This window comes from Giraffa tippelskirchi, chromosome 11, assembly GCF_054371585.1.
Source record: "Giraffa tippelskirchi isolate mGirTip1 chromosome 11, T2T-mGirTip1v1.2.pri, whole genome shotgun sequence".
Classification (NCBI taxonomy): domain Eukaryota; kingdom Metazoa; phylum Chordata; class Mammalia; order Artiodactyla; family Giraffidae; genus Giraffa; species Giraffa tippelskirchi.
The window spans coordinates 28,129,503-28,145,276 of record NC_137285.1 but is presented as its reverse complement, the minus strand read 5'-3'; the positions used below and the strand labels follow the sequence as shown (position 1 = coordinate 28,145,276).

The 15,774-nt window shown below is 42.6% G+C and overlaps 1 protein-coding gene across 9 annotated transcripts in view; it reads right to left on the bottom strand.

The window, feature by feature from the left end:
• The window catches only part of GUCY1B1 (guanylate cyclase 1 soluble subunit beta 1), a 92,474-nt gene extending 78,231 nt beyond the window's left edge, over positions 1–14,243 (bottom strand). For 3 of the 9 annotated variants that reach the window (XM_081544522.1, XM_081544528.1, XM_081544523.1), the window contains exons 1-2: positions 13,895–14,243; positions 13,194–13,267 (exon numbers count right to left, since the gene is read on the bottom strand). In XM_081544522.1, coding sequence (XP_081400648.1) covers positions 13,194–13,267; positions 13,895–13,897 — 77 coding nt within the window. In that variant the 5' untranslated portion in view covers positions 13,898–14,243. Of the gene's footprint in view, positions 1–10,697; positions 10,795–13,187; positions 13,268–13,508 lie in introns of all 9 variants that reach the window. The other 6 variants (XM_081544526.1, XM_081544524.1, XM_081544530.1 and 3 more) reach the window with 6 other exon arrangements.
• Positions 14,244–15,774: the final 1,531 nt, after the last annotated feature.

The following is a 15,774-nucleotide window of genomic DNA, read 5'->3' as shown; positions in this document are numbered from 1 at the left end:
CATCCCACAACTTTCAAGTGTTTTTCTCATTAAAAGCAAAGGATCAATCAAATATACAGATACATCATTTCTAACAATATTTGATTTATTTTTTACACATAGAGTTCCTTTTGTGCTTAAATTACCCAAATTCAGCCATATACCTCGACCAAATTTTCTAGACTCATTCATTATTCAGAATATATTTTTGAGCACTGATTTTTTTTAATATGTTGATACATTTTAAAGCATACATTTTTTACATGTGAGGAAAACACAGGCTTCTCTGAGAAATATGATAGAAAAGTTTCCTGAAAATGAAAGACTTTTTCCTCCAATGATTTTTAGGTGACAAAAAAATACCATATCAAGCCATAAGCAAACTGGATTAAAATGTATTCAATACTGTTCATCTATCAAATGGAAACCAATGAAATTGCTATCATCAAATGATCTGGGTTTGTGTGATTACATTCTGTTGTTTCCCATTATAATTATAAAAATCCCTTGGATAAACCCAAACAAATATAGGTTTCCACAATTTCCAGTGTGACTGACAGCAGGGTGTGTTATCTTTACCTGTATACTTAACAATTGTTTGGGGGTTAAGCATTAGCTCTTTCTGGTTGGTGCATTATTCTATGAAAGAAATCTGCAGACAGTGATAAATATTTAGAGCAAGTTTTGTTTTAAGTTGGCCTAAGTGAGTCTGGATGAGGTAAACGGGCATTCTCTTTAACCAAATAAACCCAGATAGAAAGATGCTGACCTGGTTTCATCCACATCCCAGGTCACAGCCTTCCCTTGCACAGCAGGGGGAAGAAGGACCAGGCTCACCCCACAACCCCAGAGATTGCGCAAGCTCACCCCTCATAGACAGAACCGAGCAACAGCAGCACAACCAATCTAAGGAGAGGGCTCTTCACACACTCAGTGCCCCAAACATCTAACTGGCAAGAGTCAGTAGGTGGGGAAGACGGAGTGGGGAGCAGGAGGAGGACAAGGAAATGGTGAGTGGAAGAAGGGGGGAGGGTCCACTCAGCATCTAAACCATTAAACCAAAGCTGTTCGCAATCTGTCACTAGCTGACAGAATGCATGACTTCAGGCAGCCAAAACAAAGCAAGCTCCATCTCTCCAAAGAGCTTTAAAAATAAAGTCCTGACTTTCACCTGGAGACAAAACAGGAAATAATTCTATTCTATACATTTGTGGCCATAAAAAGTATTTGAAAATTGAGCCTGTACTCATGACAAATTTTCACAGTAGCAACTGATTTCCTACTTACTTTTAGAAATGGCTATTTGCTGCAACTTAAATTGATCATTTACTTAACACAAATTACCTTTTCCCACAGGGCATGTTTATTATGGTAGGATTTTTTTGGTTTCGTGATTTTGGTTTTGTTTCTTCATCACTAATGCCTAAACACCCGTGCCTAGATTACAGCACGCACTCAGTGAATGTGTGCATGTTTTAAAAGAAATGAATTAATTAAACATCCTCCACGTTTCCAAACTTCCTACCAAAAATCAAACAATCAAACATTACTGGCAGAAGTCCAGTTTATTCTCAAACTGAAGAATGTCTTTACTATTTATCTTTTTTTAAGTAGGTATACAAGCTGTGAGAAATATCCAGGCAGTATTTCTCATAACTCATACTCAAGGGAGTTTCCTTGCCTAAGGGATGCATATTTAAAAGCAGAGACATTACTTTGCCAACAAAAGTCCGTCTAGTCAAGGCTATGGTTTTTCCAGTGGTCATGTATGGATGTGAGAGTTGGATGGTGAAGAAAGCTGAGCACTGCAGAATTGATGCTTTTGAACTGTGGTGTTGGAGAAGACTCTTGAGAGTCCCTTGGACTGCAAGGAGATCCAATCAATCCATCCTAAAGGAGATCAATCTTGGGTGTTCATTGGAAGGACTGATGCTGAAGCTGAAACTCCAATACTTTGGCCACCTCATGCGAAGAGGTGACTCATTGGAAAAGACCCTAATGCTGGGTAGGATTGGGGGCAGGAGGAGAAGGGGACGACAGAGGATGAGATGGTTGGATGGCATCACTGACTCAATGGACATGGGTTTGGGTAGACTCTGGGAGTTGGTGATGGACAGAGAGGCCTGGCATGCTGCAATTCATGGGGTCGCAAAGAGTTGTACACGACTGAGCGACTGAACTGAACTGAAGGGATGTGAATGGACAGAAACTGAATTCATATTCCGACACTGAGTTCCTGCTATTATAAACCTTTCAGGTAAGTTGAGTATACTACAGAAACTGCTGGCTAGTAGGTAAAGAAGCTTCCTAGGGAGGTGTGAGAACAGGAATTCTAATACGGGAGAGGCTAAACACAGGCGTTTTGATTGAATACAGGAGTCTCAAAGTCTGGTCTCAGGCAAAAAAATCAGCTCATATCAATCAACCCAACTCATGACAGCTCCCAGGGCTGCTGATCCTGTAAACACTGTTACCCCACCACAAGCTGTATTTGAAGACAGTATGCAAAGTCTTGACAATAAATCCCAGGATGGTCTGTCTAATTTACTGAGAGGTAAGGACATCCTCAAGGTTGGGTTGTGTCCAATCATTAAAATTAAAACCTACCACCATGAAGCACAGAAAATAACTACTTATGACATTTACAAATTAAAAATCTACATTGCTTTTTTGGGAGCGGTTGTGAAGCATTAACGGCCCCTCAATTTTCAACAGCACGATCTGAAGATTCCCAGAAAGTCTGAGTCCCTGAAGAAGACACTAATGTGGGGGGATTTGGGGGAGAGAGGCCTTCTGCTCTGACCACTCACCAGATGGTGAAGGTCAGTCCTCCAAGGCCAGTGTCTTCATTCATCCAAGTCCTGTAAGTGGTGACAGTCATCCTTCACAGGTAACACGGGTTTAACCAAAGACCTACTTTGGATACATAACGGTATTTTTTCTGTGTCCAGTGGTGGCACAAGACAATCTTATAAGTAAATTGTCCCAGTTCTGAAAACATAATCTCAAACATTTCAAAGGAGCCCTGTTCAGCAGCTTCATAAGACAAATGAAGCCCTGTGTGTCCTTCATCCTGAACTCTCCTCACAAGCACTACAGCTCAGAGTGTTTCCAAAACCGCATAAGCTGCTCAAAAGTCCTGAGTGTCTGATTTTCTTTGTAGATGTAGATGTTCTATTTCTGACTAAGTGCTAAGTCGCTTTAGTCATGTCCGACTCTTTGGGACCCTATGGACTGTAGCCCGCCAGGCTCCTCTGTCCATGAGTATTCTTCAGGCAAGAATATTGGAGTGGGTTGCCATGCCCTCCTCCAGAAGATCTTCCCGACCCAGGGATCAAACCCAAGTCTCTTATGTCTCCTGCATAGGCAGGTTCTTTACCACTAGTGCCACCTGGGAAGCCCTATTTCTGAGTAATACCACCTTTAAAAATGTAACAGCCACATGCACCTGGACAAGCATGTAAAAAATACAGGAAAATAAAAACGAAGATGGTAGTAGTAACACACATGTATGCTGCCCATCCTCACGCTAAATCGTCTTTGGAAGAGAAGCTTGTTGAGTCCTTCGTGTTTATGGGAAAGCACATCCCAATCTCTGCTCTGATGATTAAGACATAGGTGGCTTGAGGTAGGAGTTAGCCATGAAGCCTCAGTTCCCTTATTTCTAAAATAAGAATAAAGAACAAATCTGTCCTCTAGGGTGGGCGTGAGGATTATGTGAGTTAACAAATACAAAACCTAAAAAGGACGACTGCGGAACACAAGGTGAGTGTCCTACATACATGAGCTGTAACAGTCAATACTGCAGGTCCTGGGAAGCATCCTCATCTGGTTTCAAAATTTACTTTCAGCATCATAAACATCTACCTACAGTCTGAAAGTGAAAGTGAAAGTCGCTCAGTCGTGTCCAACTCTTTGTGACCCCATGGACTATACAGTCCATGGAATTCTCCAGGCCAGAATACTGGAGTGGGTAACCTTTCCCTTCTCCAGGGGATCTTCCCAACCTAGGGATCGAACCCAGGTCTCCCGCATTGCAGGAGGATTCTTTACTAGCTGAGCCACCAGTGAAACCCACCTACAGTCTATATGCGGCCTTTAAATAGCACCACACAGGCCTGCCTTTGAGACACTTGCTAAAGGAATCAGTCTTGTCCTGAATCCAACCCAGTGTCTTGGGGGTTTATCCAATTGGTAATCCAAAAGCAGTGTTCTTAATCCTTTTATTATATCCATGTGTGAACTCTGACCCTTCCAAACAGAGATGTTATAATTTACTGCTATATCTTCTGCCATTGCTTATATAAGAAATGCCCACTTCAACAGAGCTTATATTTTATTAAATAGAAGCTGAAGATGTCACCATTCTGACATAATAAATCCTTGTTACAGGAAAGAAATATGTGTGATACATACAGACGTGCTCTATTCTGTGGAAATCAGAAAGATAATTCATGCACATATATCATACACACACATACACATAGAGGCCTTCTGCTAGCTATAGATGCTACAGTTACACATAGAGGCCTTCTGCTAGCTATAGATGCTACAGTTTAGTGAGACAAGACAGAGAGCAATCAAATAACAGTACAAATAAGTAATTATAAACTTGTGCATGTACTATGAAGGAAAAGTACAGTTTTGGAGGTGAAAGAAGCCGTACCTTAAGTAAGATTTGTAGAGCTGGTGCTAGTGGTAAAGAATCTGCCTGCAATGTGGGAGACCCAGGTTCAATCCCTGGGTCGGGAAGATCCCCTGAAATAGAAAATGGCAACCGACTCCAGTATTCTTGCCTGGAAAATCCCATGGACAGAGAAGCCTGGCGGGCTACAGTCCATGGGATCCAAAAGGGTCGGACACGACTGAGCACACACACAGACATATAGAACAGACATGTGGACATGGGTTGGGGGTGATGGACGAATTGAACAGTAGGATTGACATATCTACACCAATATATGTAAACCACAGCCAGTGGGAAGCTGCTGTATAACACAGGGAGCCCAGCCTGGCACTCTGTGACAAGATGGCAGGGGTCGGGGAGGGAAGGAGGCTCAAGAGGGAGGGGATATATGTATATATATGGCTGATTCACTTTGTTGCACAGCAGAAACTAACACAACATTGTAAAGCAACTATACCTCAATTTTAAAAATAAAAATGCAAAAAATAAAAAAGTAAGATTTTTTTCTCACCTTCTTAAGGCTGGGAAATATTTTCATTTGGAGGCAGTAGTGGGGAGCATGGAGTGAGACCCTTCTGAGCACAGGTGCCACCCTCCCTGGATGAGAAAGGTCAGCCTGGCTGAGGAACTTGAAAACGGGCTTGAAAACTTGCCCACGAGGCTAGGGTGCTGAGAGCAAGTGGGGCTTGAGGGCTGAACGTTCCCATGTTTGGGTGATTTGAAGACTGACCTCAAAGAATCTCAAGAGAGGAACAACGTAGTGTTTCATGACTCAACGATAAGTGGCAACAGATCAGAATCCCCACAACCAAAGGCACAGTAACAAAAAGGAACAATAAACAGGTCCGAATGTTTCCCTTTCCAGTTTATAAAGGACAACATGAGGGATCCTTGTGGTGATGGAAATGTTCTGTATCTTGACTGTGGTTGTGGATATGTGAACCTGTGCATGTGATAAAATAAAATAGACACACATAAAGGATTTTAGGTAAAACTGAAAAATATGAATAAGATGGTTGGATGTATTACTGTCATTATACTACAGTTTGAAACACACTAGGGGAAAGAAGGTCAAGGTTCACAGCTTCTGTCTGCATCAATTCTTAGTGCTCCATTTGAATCTATAATTATCTCAGTAAAATTTTCAATGAAAAAAATCTGTTGGACCTTTCAAGCAATACTGATCCATTTCCTTTTAAAATGCCTGTCAGATCACCTCTTCCTTTTTGTCTCTTATATTTCTCTGAAACACCTTTTAAAACCATTATACAAATAAGCAGTTCTCTATCTTTGATGAGTTTCACTGTTTCTACTATTTTGCTATTATAAGGGGCTGTGTTCAATATCCTTCTGGTTAAATCCTATATATCTTAAATTACTCTTCAAGCTACATTCCTATAAGAAAAATTTCTGTATCACAATAAAATTTCTTACACATTAAAAAAAAATGTTCCCCTTTTTCACAGACACCTCTAATCTTGGTATCAACATAGAAAAAGCCACTCCACTTGGCCAGACATAAACAGAGACACTGTTTCCCCTGTTTTCTGTTGAATGAGCAAAGAAACAAAGCAATGATGGAAAAGCCCCCCGGCCCTATGCCCTGGCAGTCATCAGCCTCTGAGTGGGGCCAGTTCTAGAGTTTTCCTTAAGTGTGCTTTCCTTGTGATGTCTGCACAGTATCAACTATGACCATCACTTTCTGACACACTGACGAGAAACATTTGCAAGACCTCACTTTGGAGAGCAGCAAAGGCAGGAAGGACACTGTTTGTGGGGACCAGGTCCAAGGTCCAGTCAATGTTCGTCTATGCAGGTCTGGGAATGAGAGGGGAATACAGATCCTCAGGCCACTCCTCAGCCACTCATGTTGATGGACAAACCTCCTCCTCTGACACGTAATTAAGTAATATGCATCTATGATTTTTTTTTAATTTCACAAAGATAACAGATGTAAGGAAAACAAAGACCCAGCTTGTTTGGCTGGGGGATACTTTAGAACATCAAAGAAAAGCCCTGAGATAAGGACCTCGGGTTCCCTAGGGTGTCATGAGAAGGGGACTGCCTTGAGCACCCACTTCCACAGGCACAGGTGGCTTCTAGTGGATGCACTGGGCCTCCCTCCACCTTCCAGGTTGACCAGCAGGTCTTTCTAAAGAAAAAGGTCCTGATTGTAACAATTATCTAGTTCATCTATTTTTTAAATCAATGTATGCATTTGTTTGTACCGAGGAAGTTTCTGGGAATGAAATGAATATGGCTTCATTATTGTATGTCACTTCATTAGCTCCTACTTTGGTATTGTGCTCATGGCTCAGACAGTAAAGAATCTACCTTCGAAGCAGGACACCCGGGTTCGATCCCTGGGTTGAGAAGATCCGCTGAAGAAGGAAATGGCAACTCGCTCCAGTATTCTTGCCTAGAGAATTCCATGGACAGAGGAGACTGGTGGGCTACAGTCCATGGGGTCACAAAGAGTCAGACACGACTGAGCAACTAACATTTTCACACTTTCTATCTTAAAAGGAGCAGCAGATCTGCCATCAGAAGTGCAGAGCCTGGTCTGAGTCTACAGCTTTTTGATGTCATTCCTTAGACAGTCATTCCACCTCCTGAGGCTCAACTTTATCATTAAACAAAGAGCACCGAGCTCACTTATATATGTAGAAAGTAAAACAGACAAACTCGGAGAAACAGTGTAGAGTGGTCAGTAGGATTGGAGGTGGGGAAACGGGGAGGTGTTGCTCCAAGAGTACAGATGACCGGTTACAAGAAGAACAGGTCTAGGGATCAGTGCACAGCTTGGTGATTACAGCTAACACTGTATCACAGACTTAAATGCTGCTAAGAGAGTAGGTTTTAAACCTTCTCACCACAAAAAACAGTCACTATGCTACAGGATGGAAGTTTTAGTAATATTATGGTGGGAATCGTTCTGCAATCTACAAATGTGTCTAAACCATACATGAAACACCTTAAACTTACACAATGTTATGTGCCAATTATATCTCAATAAAGTTGGAAAAAATGAGCTAGAAAGGCCTTTCTTACTTCAAATGGGTATTGTGGCACTCATGTGAAATTAGTGAGGAAAGGACTTCAGAAATTTTAAACAGCTTTTATAATAAAACGGACTTAATATTTTAAAACCCACTTGAGCAAGAATACAGGAAGGTATAGAAATTTAATTATATTGCCACGGGAATATGAAAATCTGATTAAAACAAGGCAAAATGTGGTACTCGATTTGGTTTTGTTTTGATAAAATGAATATTAAGAGCATACGAGGACTTCCTCAGCAGTCCACACCCTCAATGCAGAGGACACAGGTTCAATCCCTGGTAGGGAAACTAAGATCCTGCACGCTGCATGGTACAGCCTAAAATGCAAAACAAAACCAAAAAAGAGCATATGGAAGCAACCTAAGTGTCTATCAACAGATGAATGGATAAAGAAGATGCAATATATATACAATGGGATATTACTAGCCATAAAAATGAATAAAATTCTGCCATTTGCAATAACATGGATGAACTGGAGGGTATTATGCTCAGTGAAATGTCAGACAAAGTCATATACTGTGTGTTATGACTTACACATGGGATCCAAAATATTAAAAACTAATGAATTTTAAAAAAAAGAAAAAGAACATACACTGCATCTTCAAATAACAGATAGAGACTGGGAGGTGGAAGAATATAATGTAGGACTGATTCCAAAGTAAAGCTTCAGCAGAAAAACAGCATTGTGAAAGTAAGCCTTCCCATAATGTGCAGGAGAGGGAGAACTGGGACCAGTCAGATGCAGAAAACTTGATGGGGGCCATCACAGTAAGAAGGGAAAGTGCTCAGAGCTGGGAAGGAGAAGATGAGCATTTCAGAGCACCTCAAATCCAAAGGACAGGTACCAGCTGCATGAGATGGAGAAAGGGAAAGAGAAAGTGAAATGACAAGAAGTCACTACCTGTCCTAGAGCAAGGAGTGCACACTTAAAAAGCTATAGTATGCAGAATCAATCAATTACTGTCATGTAAGGGTGCTTCTTATCTTTCAGGGGAGCTGGGAAGGGAAAACCTGAAAACTCTGGTTCTAGAGTAACACAAGTAACAGCTACCATTTACTAAGCACTTATTTATCAAGAACTGTGTTAAGCACTTTGCAGACATCATTCAATATAAAACCCCAGGAAGTAGTTATTATCTGTTTCCTTACAGAGTTTAGTCTTGGGAAGTTTATGCAACCAGGAAAGTCACATATAACTAGCCTACAGCTAAGCATCTGCTTACATGAACCATAATGATTAATTCGTGATTAGCAAATTCACCAAGGAGCATTATTTTCAAAACTGGAAGATCAGAATATACTATCAAACAGCCGAATGTCTCCACATTTAAGTTACAGGCAAAAAAAATCAAGATATAATAAGATTAGAAACAGTCTGATATCTCTAGACTGTATTTGAAAGCAAGGATTATATCATTCACATTTTTGGGGAAGCTTTCCAAATCAACATGGTTTTACCTTGTAAAAAAAAGAAGATGAAAAAGAAAGATAGAGCACAGGAAACTATACTCAGGATTTTGTCATAACTTGTAAGAAAAAAAGAATCTGAAAATGAATATATACATGCACATATATCTATATGTATAAATGAATTACTGTGCTATACACCTGAAATCAACATGACACTGTAAATCAACTATACTTCAATTTAAAAATGCTAAAAAAGAAAAGAAAAACCAAAATAAACAAAAACTAATACATAAGACATGGAAGTCCTGCCACTCTTTGTTCTCAATTGCTACTTGGAGGTGATGCTACTCAGTCTTTTTTTTTAATTAATTTGTATTGGAATATAAATGATCCTGTTTGCAAAGCAGAAATAGACAGATGTACAGAACAAATGTATGAATACCAAGGGAGAAAGGGAGGGTGGAAATAATTGGGAGATTGGGATTGACATATATACACTATTGATAGTGTGCACAGAATAGATAACTAATGAAAACTACTGTGTAGCACCGGGAACTCTACTCAGTGCCCTGTGGTGACCTAAATGGAAAGGAAATCCAAAAAAGAGGGGATATATGTATATATATAGCTAATTCACTTTGCTGTACAGTAGAAGCTAACATATCATAAACTTTCTACCCTCGTTACTCAAACACTTGACTATGCTCCTTAAAAATAAGCTTAACTAGAGAATGACAGAAGACTTGAGTCAATGAATGAAAAAAGTATACTGCCCTGTATAGGTAAAGCACATAAAAACCTACCAAATACATATGCATTCTTTACACAGGGGAGTCATCTTCCTGAGAGGCTTCTAGAGGAACTCACTCCAATGTTTATCAACTAACAGAACCATTAGTTCATTTCCAAATCTCATACCAAGATTCTGAACCCAGTAGTCTGAATCAATGTTAGTCTAGCCAGGGCCAATAGCAGGGTGACAGAAACAGTTATTAAATTACATATTTAGGTGCTTTTCTAACATATACATATATATATTAGATATATACACACATATATACACACATATATCCTGGCTTCATGTTTGCCTAAAACAATGATTGATACTTCTCATCATTTAGGAACCACGGCTTCCAGAAAGGGCCATCTCAAAACTGAAAGGAAACCAACAAAACAGGATCTGAGGTAGATTCAGAAGTCTCTTTGCCTTTTTTACATGCAGTTATGATCTATCTAGATCAGAGGGGCAAACAACAATCTGTGAGTCAAGTCCCACCCACTGCCAGTTTTTGCCACTTTGGGATCTAAGAATGGCTTTTATATTTTTTAATGGTTACATTTTAAAGATGATACACATAATATCTTCAAAATTGACTCTTGGCCTACAACACCTATAATATTTACTATCCAGTCCTTTAAGAGAAAGTTTGCTGACCCTCAGTCTTGACAATCTTTCTTTTTCTTTAACAGTGGAATTTAAAACTCTTGTGAAATGGTTATATTGTTGGTAAGACTGTAAGTGGATAGGGAGTTTACAATGAAGCATTTCTGGCTCTTACCATTTAGGATTTTCTGTCTGGAATCTGTTACTTTGGATTTTACTTGTCATTAAATGTTTGGCATCCTTTCTGACGAAGGATGGATCGCCATTTCCTCCTAAACCAAAAGAGTATGATATGAAATTTTATAAACATCAATTTAGATAGTTTTTCATAGTGCAAAAAGGAAGCTAGAGGAGTTTGTATTTACTGAGATGAAAAAAATGTTTTTCATATATTCAGTTTTCATAAAAAAGGTACAACTGAAAGTATCTTGGACCCATGACTACAGAGATCCTCCCTTGAGTAGGTGGTGAAGTCAGAGGAGAACTCAGAATCTCCTAGGGAGCACTTCAAAGTTAAATCCTGCCAAAGTCTCCCATCCTGGCTCGGGCAGTAAGGATCTCTGAGGCTCTAAGCAAATACTCTTCCAGGGATCCCTCAGGGGTCCCAAAAGTGAACTGTTCTAAGGCCCTCCATGCAGAAAACTCAGCAAGCTTCTCTCATCCAGATACTAAATTGTATCCAAGACAAAATGGGCTCTACCAGGAGGGATGCTGAAACCAAAAAAAAAGTCAAACTTAATACCTGAATTGCAAACACTAGTAAAACTAATAGCATTTCTCTTTCAGGGGCACATAATCCTTGAAAAAGATTCATATGATTTGCTCCATTTTACCAGAAAAAAAAAATGTTTCATCTGATTTAAATTATTAGCACTTAAAGAGATGAAGAATACTGTTTGATGCAACTTAAAAATAAATTCATGAGTTAGAAGATATTGATGTTTAACTAAAATTAATACGTTTGTAAAAAGAATGCAACAACATTCTTACTGTGATTTGGTAGAGTTAAGGTTTCAAATCAAGGGAATTTGTAAATCGTTAGATATTTCTGACCTTCTCTGTGGAAAATATGGCCAGTATAAATGAAGCACTTGATAATTTCATTTCTAAATTTCCTACACTTTTCTCTATGAGGTGCAATTTTTCATTTCTGTATTTGACATCATCGAAATCTATAATGGGGAAGACACATGTTCTAAAACCATTTATGCATGAGACTGTTTAACCACATGAGCCATCTTGTGCTCTGAAAATTCTGAATATATTCATTGTCATCACACATCCACTAGGAAATTTGGGAATTTCTATCTTATGGATGAGAAATTACCACATGGTTGGTATACATGATGCCTTCATAAATTCACAAAGAAAATGGCTTTAAAATAGTCTTATACATAGGCTACACTGTTAAAAATCTTTCTCTTGATGCCTGCCTCTCTGTAACTATCTGCCAAGCAAAATAAAAATTATGAAGGTATTAATAAGGTAGATAGAGAATTCAAGTCCCAAAGTAAGCTTTAGTGCCTAGATTCTTATTTGATTAAACCCCATAATCACAAAACCCCTACTTCTCTTTATAGCTTGCAGATGTACTCCGTGGTAACATAAACGGCTCGGGGAACACGAAATAATGCTCAAGGATACTGATCCAAGGGAAGGAAAAGTTGCAGCCTACTGTTCTATATTTAATTCTGGTAATTTCCATGGAAACAGATCTGTGTAAGAAATCACTGTCGTGGAACTTCATAATAGAGCCTGTTAGAATTCACTACCACTAACTGTAATATATTTAGGAACAAACAGCATGAAAGTATCACCTACTTGATACAACAAAATGAAATCAGTGAGCACAGGAAATGAGAGTAAATAATAACAATGTGTTCTCTGTCCATCCCGGTACCACTCTCTGTCCCTCTAATTGAACGTGACAGTTACAGTGTTGCCCCAGAATGCCAGTCCACATAATGGTGGCTTTTGATGTGGCTGCTTGGTTGTGGTCAACTGTACAAGTGAAAGGCAAATTCTACCAGAGTGAAAGAGAGAAGAAGAGATCTCTGTTGGACTGAAATGCTCAAGGTGTTCGGAGAGCTGGTGACCGTCACTGCAGCAGGTTGAAACCCCCAGTGGCTGCGGTATTTCCGTTCACATCCCAGCACTGGGCTCACAGCTCCAGACGAAAACTAGGATACCCTCCTGCCTCTCACAGTCTGCACCACAGTAATAGAAACCAAATATAAACGGGGCGGGGGATTCACTTTATTTCAGACGAATAAACGAGGTCGATTCACAGTTGCTCGGTAGGCAGTCTCAAAAGTGAGTTTCAGCAGACCGAAAAGGCTTCCCTATTTATCGTACAAGTCTGCAAAGTGTGTGAACGACCAGCGAGCCGTCTTCATTGGTTTCTGCGGAGGCCTCTGCGGTCCCCGGGGCCCCTCCGCGTGGGAGCCTCCCGGGCTCGGAGCCTGAGAGCCGCCAGGGCGCAGGCAGCGCGTTCCCACGCTCGGCCGGGTTGAGAGGCCGAGGTGACCCTGGGGATCCTTCCCCCAGAGCCGCCCCGCCCCGCCCTGCCACCCCCGGCCGGGCTCGGGAGCGTGGGAGCGCGGCTGCGCCGAGGATGCGCGCCTCGGGCAGGAAGTGGGGGCGCGACGGGGCGCTGGGACCCTACACTTACTTGATGTCTTCCCACACCTCAGGGCCGTAGTTGCGGATCACCAGCAGCTCCAGCGCGTGATTCACGAATCCATACTGCGGGACAGGAAGACCCGAGCGTCAGGGACTGGCTGCGGTGGGAAGGGGCTTGGGGGCCAGGCCGCCACAGCTGCCGCCACGGCGCCGGGGAACCTAGTACCCTGCCCCCTGCTTCCGCTCTATTTGGGGTCCGAGTGCTAAGGAGGGGTAGTACAGGGGCGCAACCTCCGCCCCATTCAGGGGCAGCTCGTCTCCGTCACTGTCCGCCCCATCCCAGTCCACCCCATCCCATGCTCACCTGTCCCCGGGCCAAGGCAGGTTGCGCCCCAGGAGAGACAGGCGGAGGGGACGCGAGCCCGACGCCTCTCCGGCCGCAGCGCCCAGACCCACACACGCGGGCCGGCCCTGACCGGGCGCCCCTGTGCCTCGGCCGCTAGTTCGCTTCCCGAGCTCGGGAAGGCGCGCGCCGTGCGGACACCCGGGAAGCCAGTCATCAACCGCCCCCGCAGCTAACCCGCGACGTTCCCGTCTCCCCGCTCCGGATGCAGGCGAAACGCGAGTCCGCCCCGCGGCCAGCGCTGCGCTCCCCGGGCCCCCAGCGCGCTTCCTCGGCGCTCGGCTGGTTCCCTCGGGCAGCCAGGCCCGCTGGCGGGAGGCGCGGTCCAAGCGGCCGAGACCACTCACCATGGTGTCAGAGCCGGCTCGGCCGAGGGACCCAGGCGGCGGCGGCGACCCCGCACCCAGCCCGCGCCCCCGGCCCGGCGCGCCCTGATGGCCACCTCCCTGCAGCTACCGCGAGCGGAGCCGAGGGGCTGCCGCCGCCTCCCGGCTCCTGACCAATCGGCGACAGCGGAGGGAATTCGGATGCTCCGGGTGCAGCCGCGCTCCCGCGCCTGCCCGCCCCCGCCCCCGCCTCGGTGACGAGGATTGAGGCCGCAGCAGTGACGGTGGAGAGGCTGCAGCCGGGCTCGGGCACCGATTCTGGGGCGGGGAGAAAGCAGCTGCTGTGGTCTCACCAGATGTATTGTTATGCAAAGATATGCCCTCGGGGAAGGACATACTAAGGAGGGGTGTGTGCGTGTGTGTGTGACGTTTGCAACGTGTGTGTGTCGTTTGCAACGTGTGTATGTGCGCCTGTGTCGTTTGCAACGCACAAGCCTTAAAAGGCATACGCCCTCGTGGTCGGCATCCTCCTGTTTATCATCTTGCTGCAGATGAACATTTCCTTTGTGGCTTGTTCCCTCAACAGTTTACGGCAAGCTGAAAGCTAATAATACTCCCCTTAGCACATTTCACTTTTCGTCAATGAGATGAGCTGAGTGAGCCAACTAAAATTTTCAGTACTATTGTTTGGGTGAGCTCCTGTCTAAGTCAGCTCTGCCGCTCACTCAACTGCCTGCCAGGGCCAGGGGCTCCATCCTGATGGGACACCTGACCCCACTCCACAGCGGGGAGCCGCGACTCAGGGAGTCTGTATTTGGCCAGTCATTATTTGGCCTTTGTTGCTGTTTCTCAGAGGGAACTGCCGAACTGGAAAAGGCCCAGTACAGAAGGAACAGACTTTTAATTATATAGCTCGCCGTCTCCTTTCTACCAGGTACTTGGGTTAGTTAATGCCCTGAGCCCCACTGCACGGAAAAGATGAGCCAGCAGGAACTGTCTGCTGATGAGAACTCGGTGCCAGAAGTGCGTGGACACGGTTGACTGGGGTTAGGTCAAGAGTGGGGAAGGAAAGACAAGCCTTGCTTCCAGTCACCAGTGTCAGTGGAGCCAGGATGCAATTCTATGATGAGAAAAGAGAAAAATGTCACAGCAATAAAGTTGTACTGGTTTCTGTTACCAGAGGCCTACGTTGAAACATAATTGATAGAGAAATACTAAACAGCAAACAAGACAAAGAATAACCTGTAAAATACTCATTTCTATTACTAATGGTGGAATTTTTATAAATCAGAGGCTTTCATACATACAAGCTTTCATACTTATATAATTATTAAAATGTTGAACCGTTTTTTAATATTAATTTTTAACCATTAAAATAGACCATTACTCCATACAGTCATGAAAAAGCTAGATACATAATGACACAGAAAGATGCACTGCTGAATAAACAAGTGACACATGTATGTGATCACCTTCAATTTTTGTATATGAAATCTTTGTATAGAGTAAGGTGCAATTTGTATAATAAGAGCACACATATTGATATAAAGGTAACTTCCGGGGAAAATGCATAGAAAAGCTTTGCAATGTCTATTGTCTGTTATTAGAACCAGTGGTTAAAGGAAAAAAGATTTTAACTTTTTGTATCATGACCTTCTGTACCTTTTTATTTTTTCTATGAAGATATAATACTTTTTAAAAATGTTTATTGGAGTATAGTTGATTTACAGTATTGTGTCAGTTTCAGGTATACAGCAAAGTGAATTGGTTATACATATATCTGCTCTTTTTTAAGATTCTTTTCCTAAATAGGCCATTGCAGAATATTGAGTAGACTTCCCTGCGCTATACAGTAGGTCCTTAACAGTTGTCTATTTTATATATAGTAGTGTGTATATATC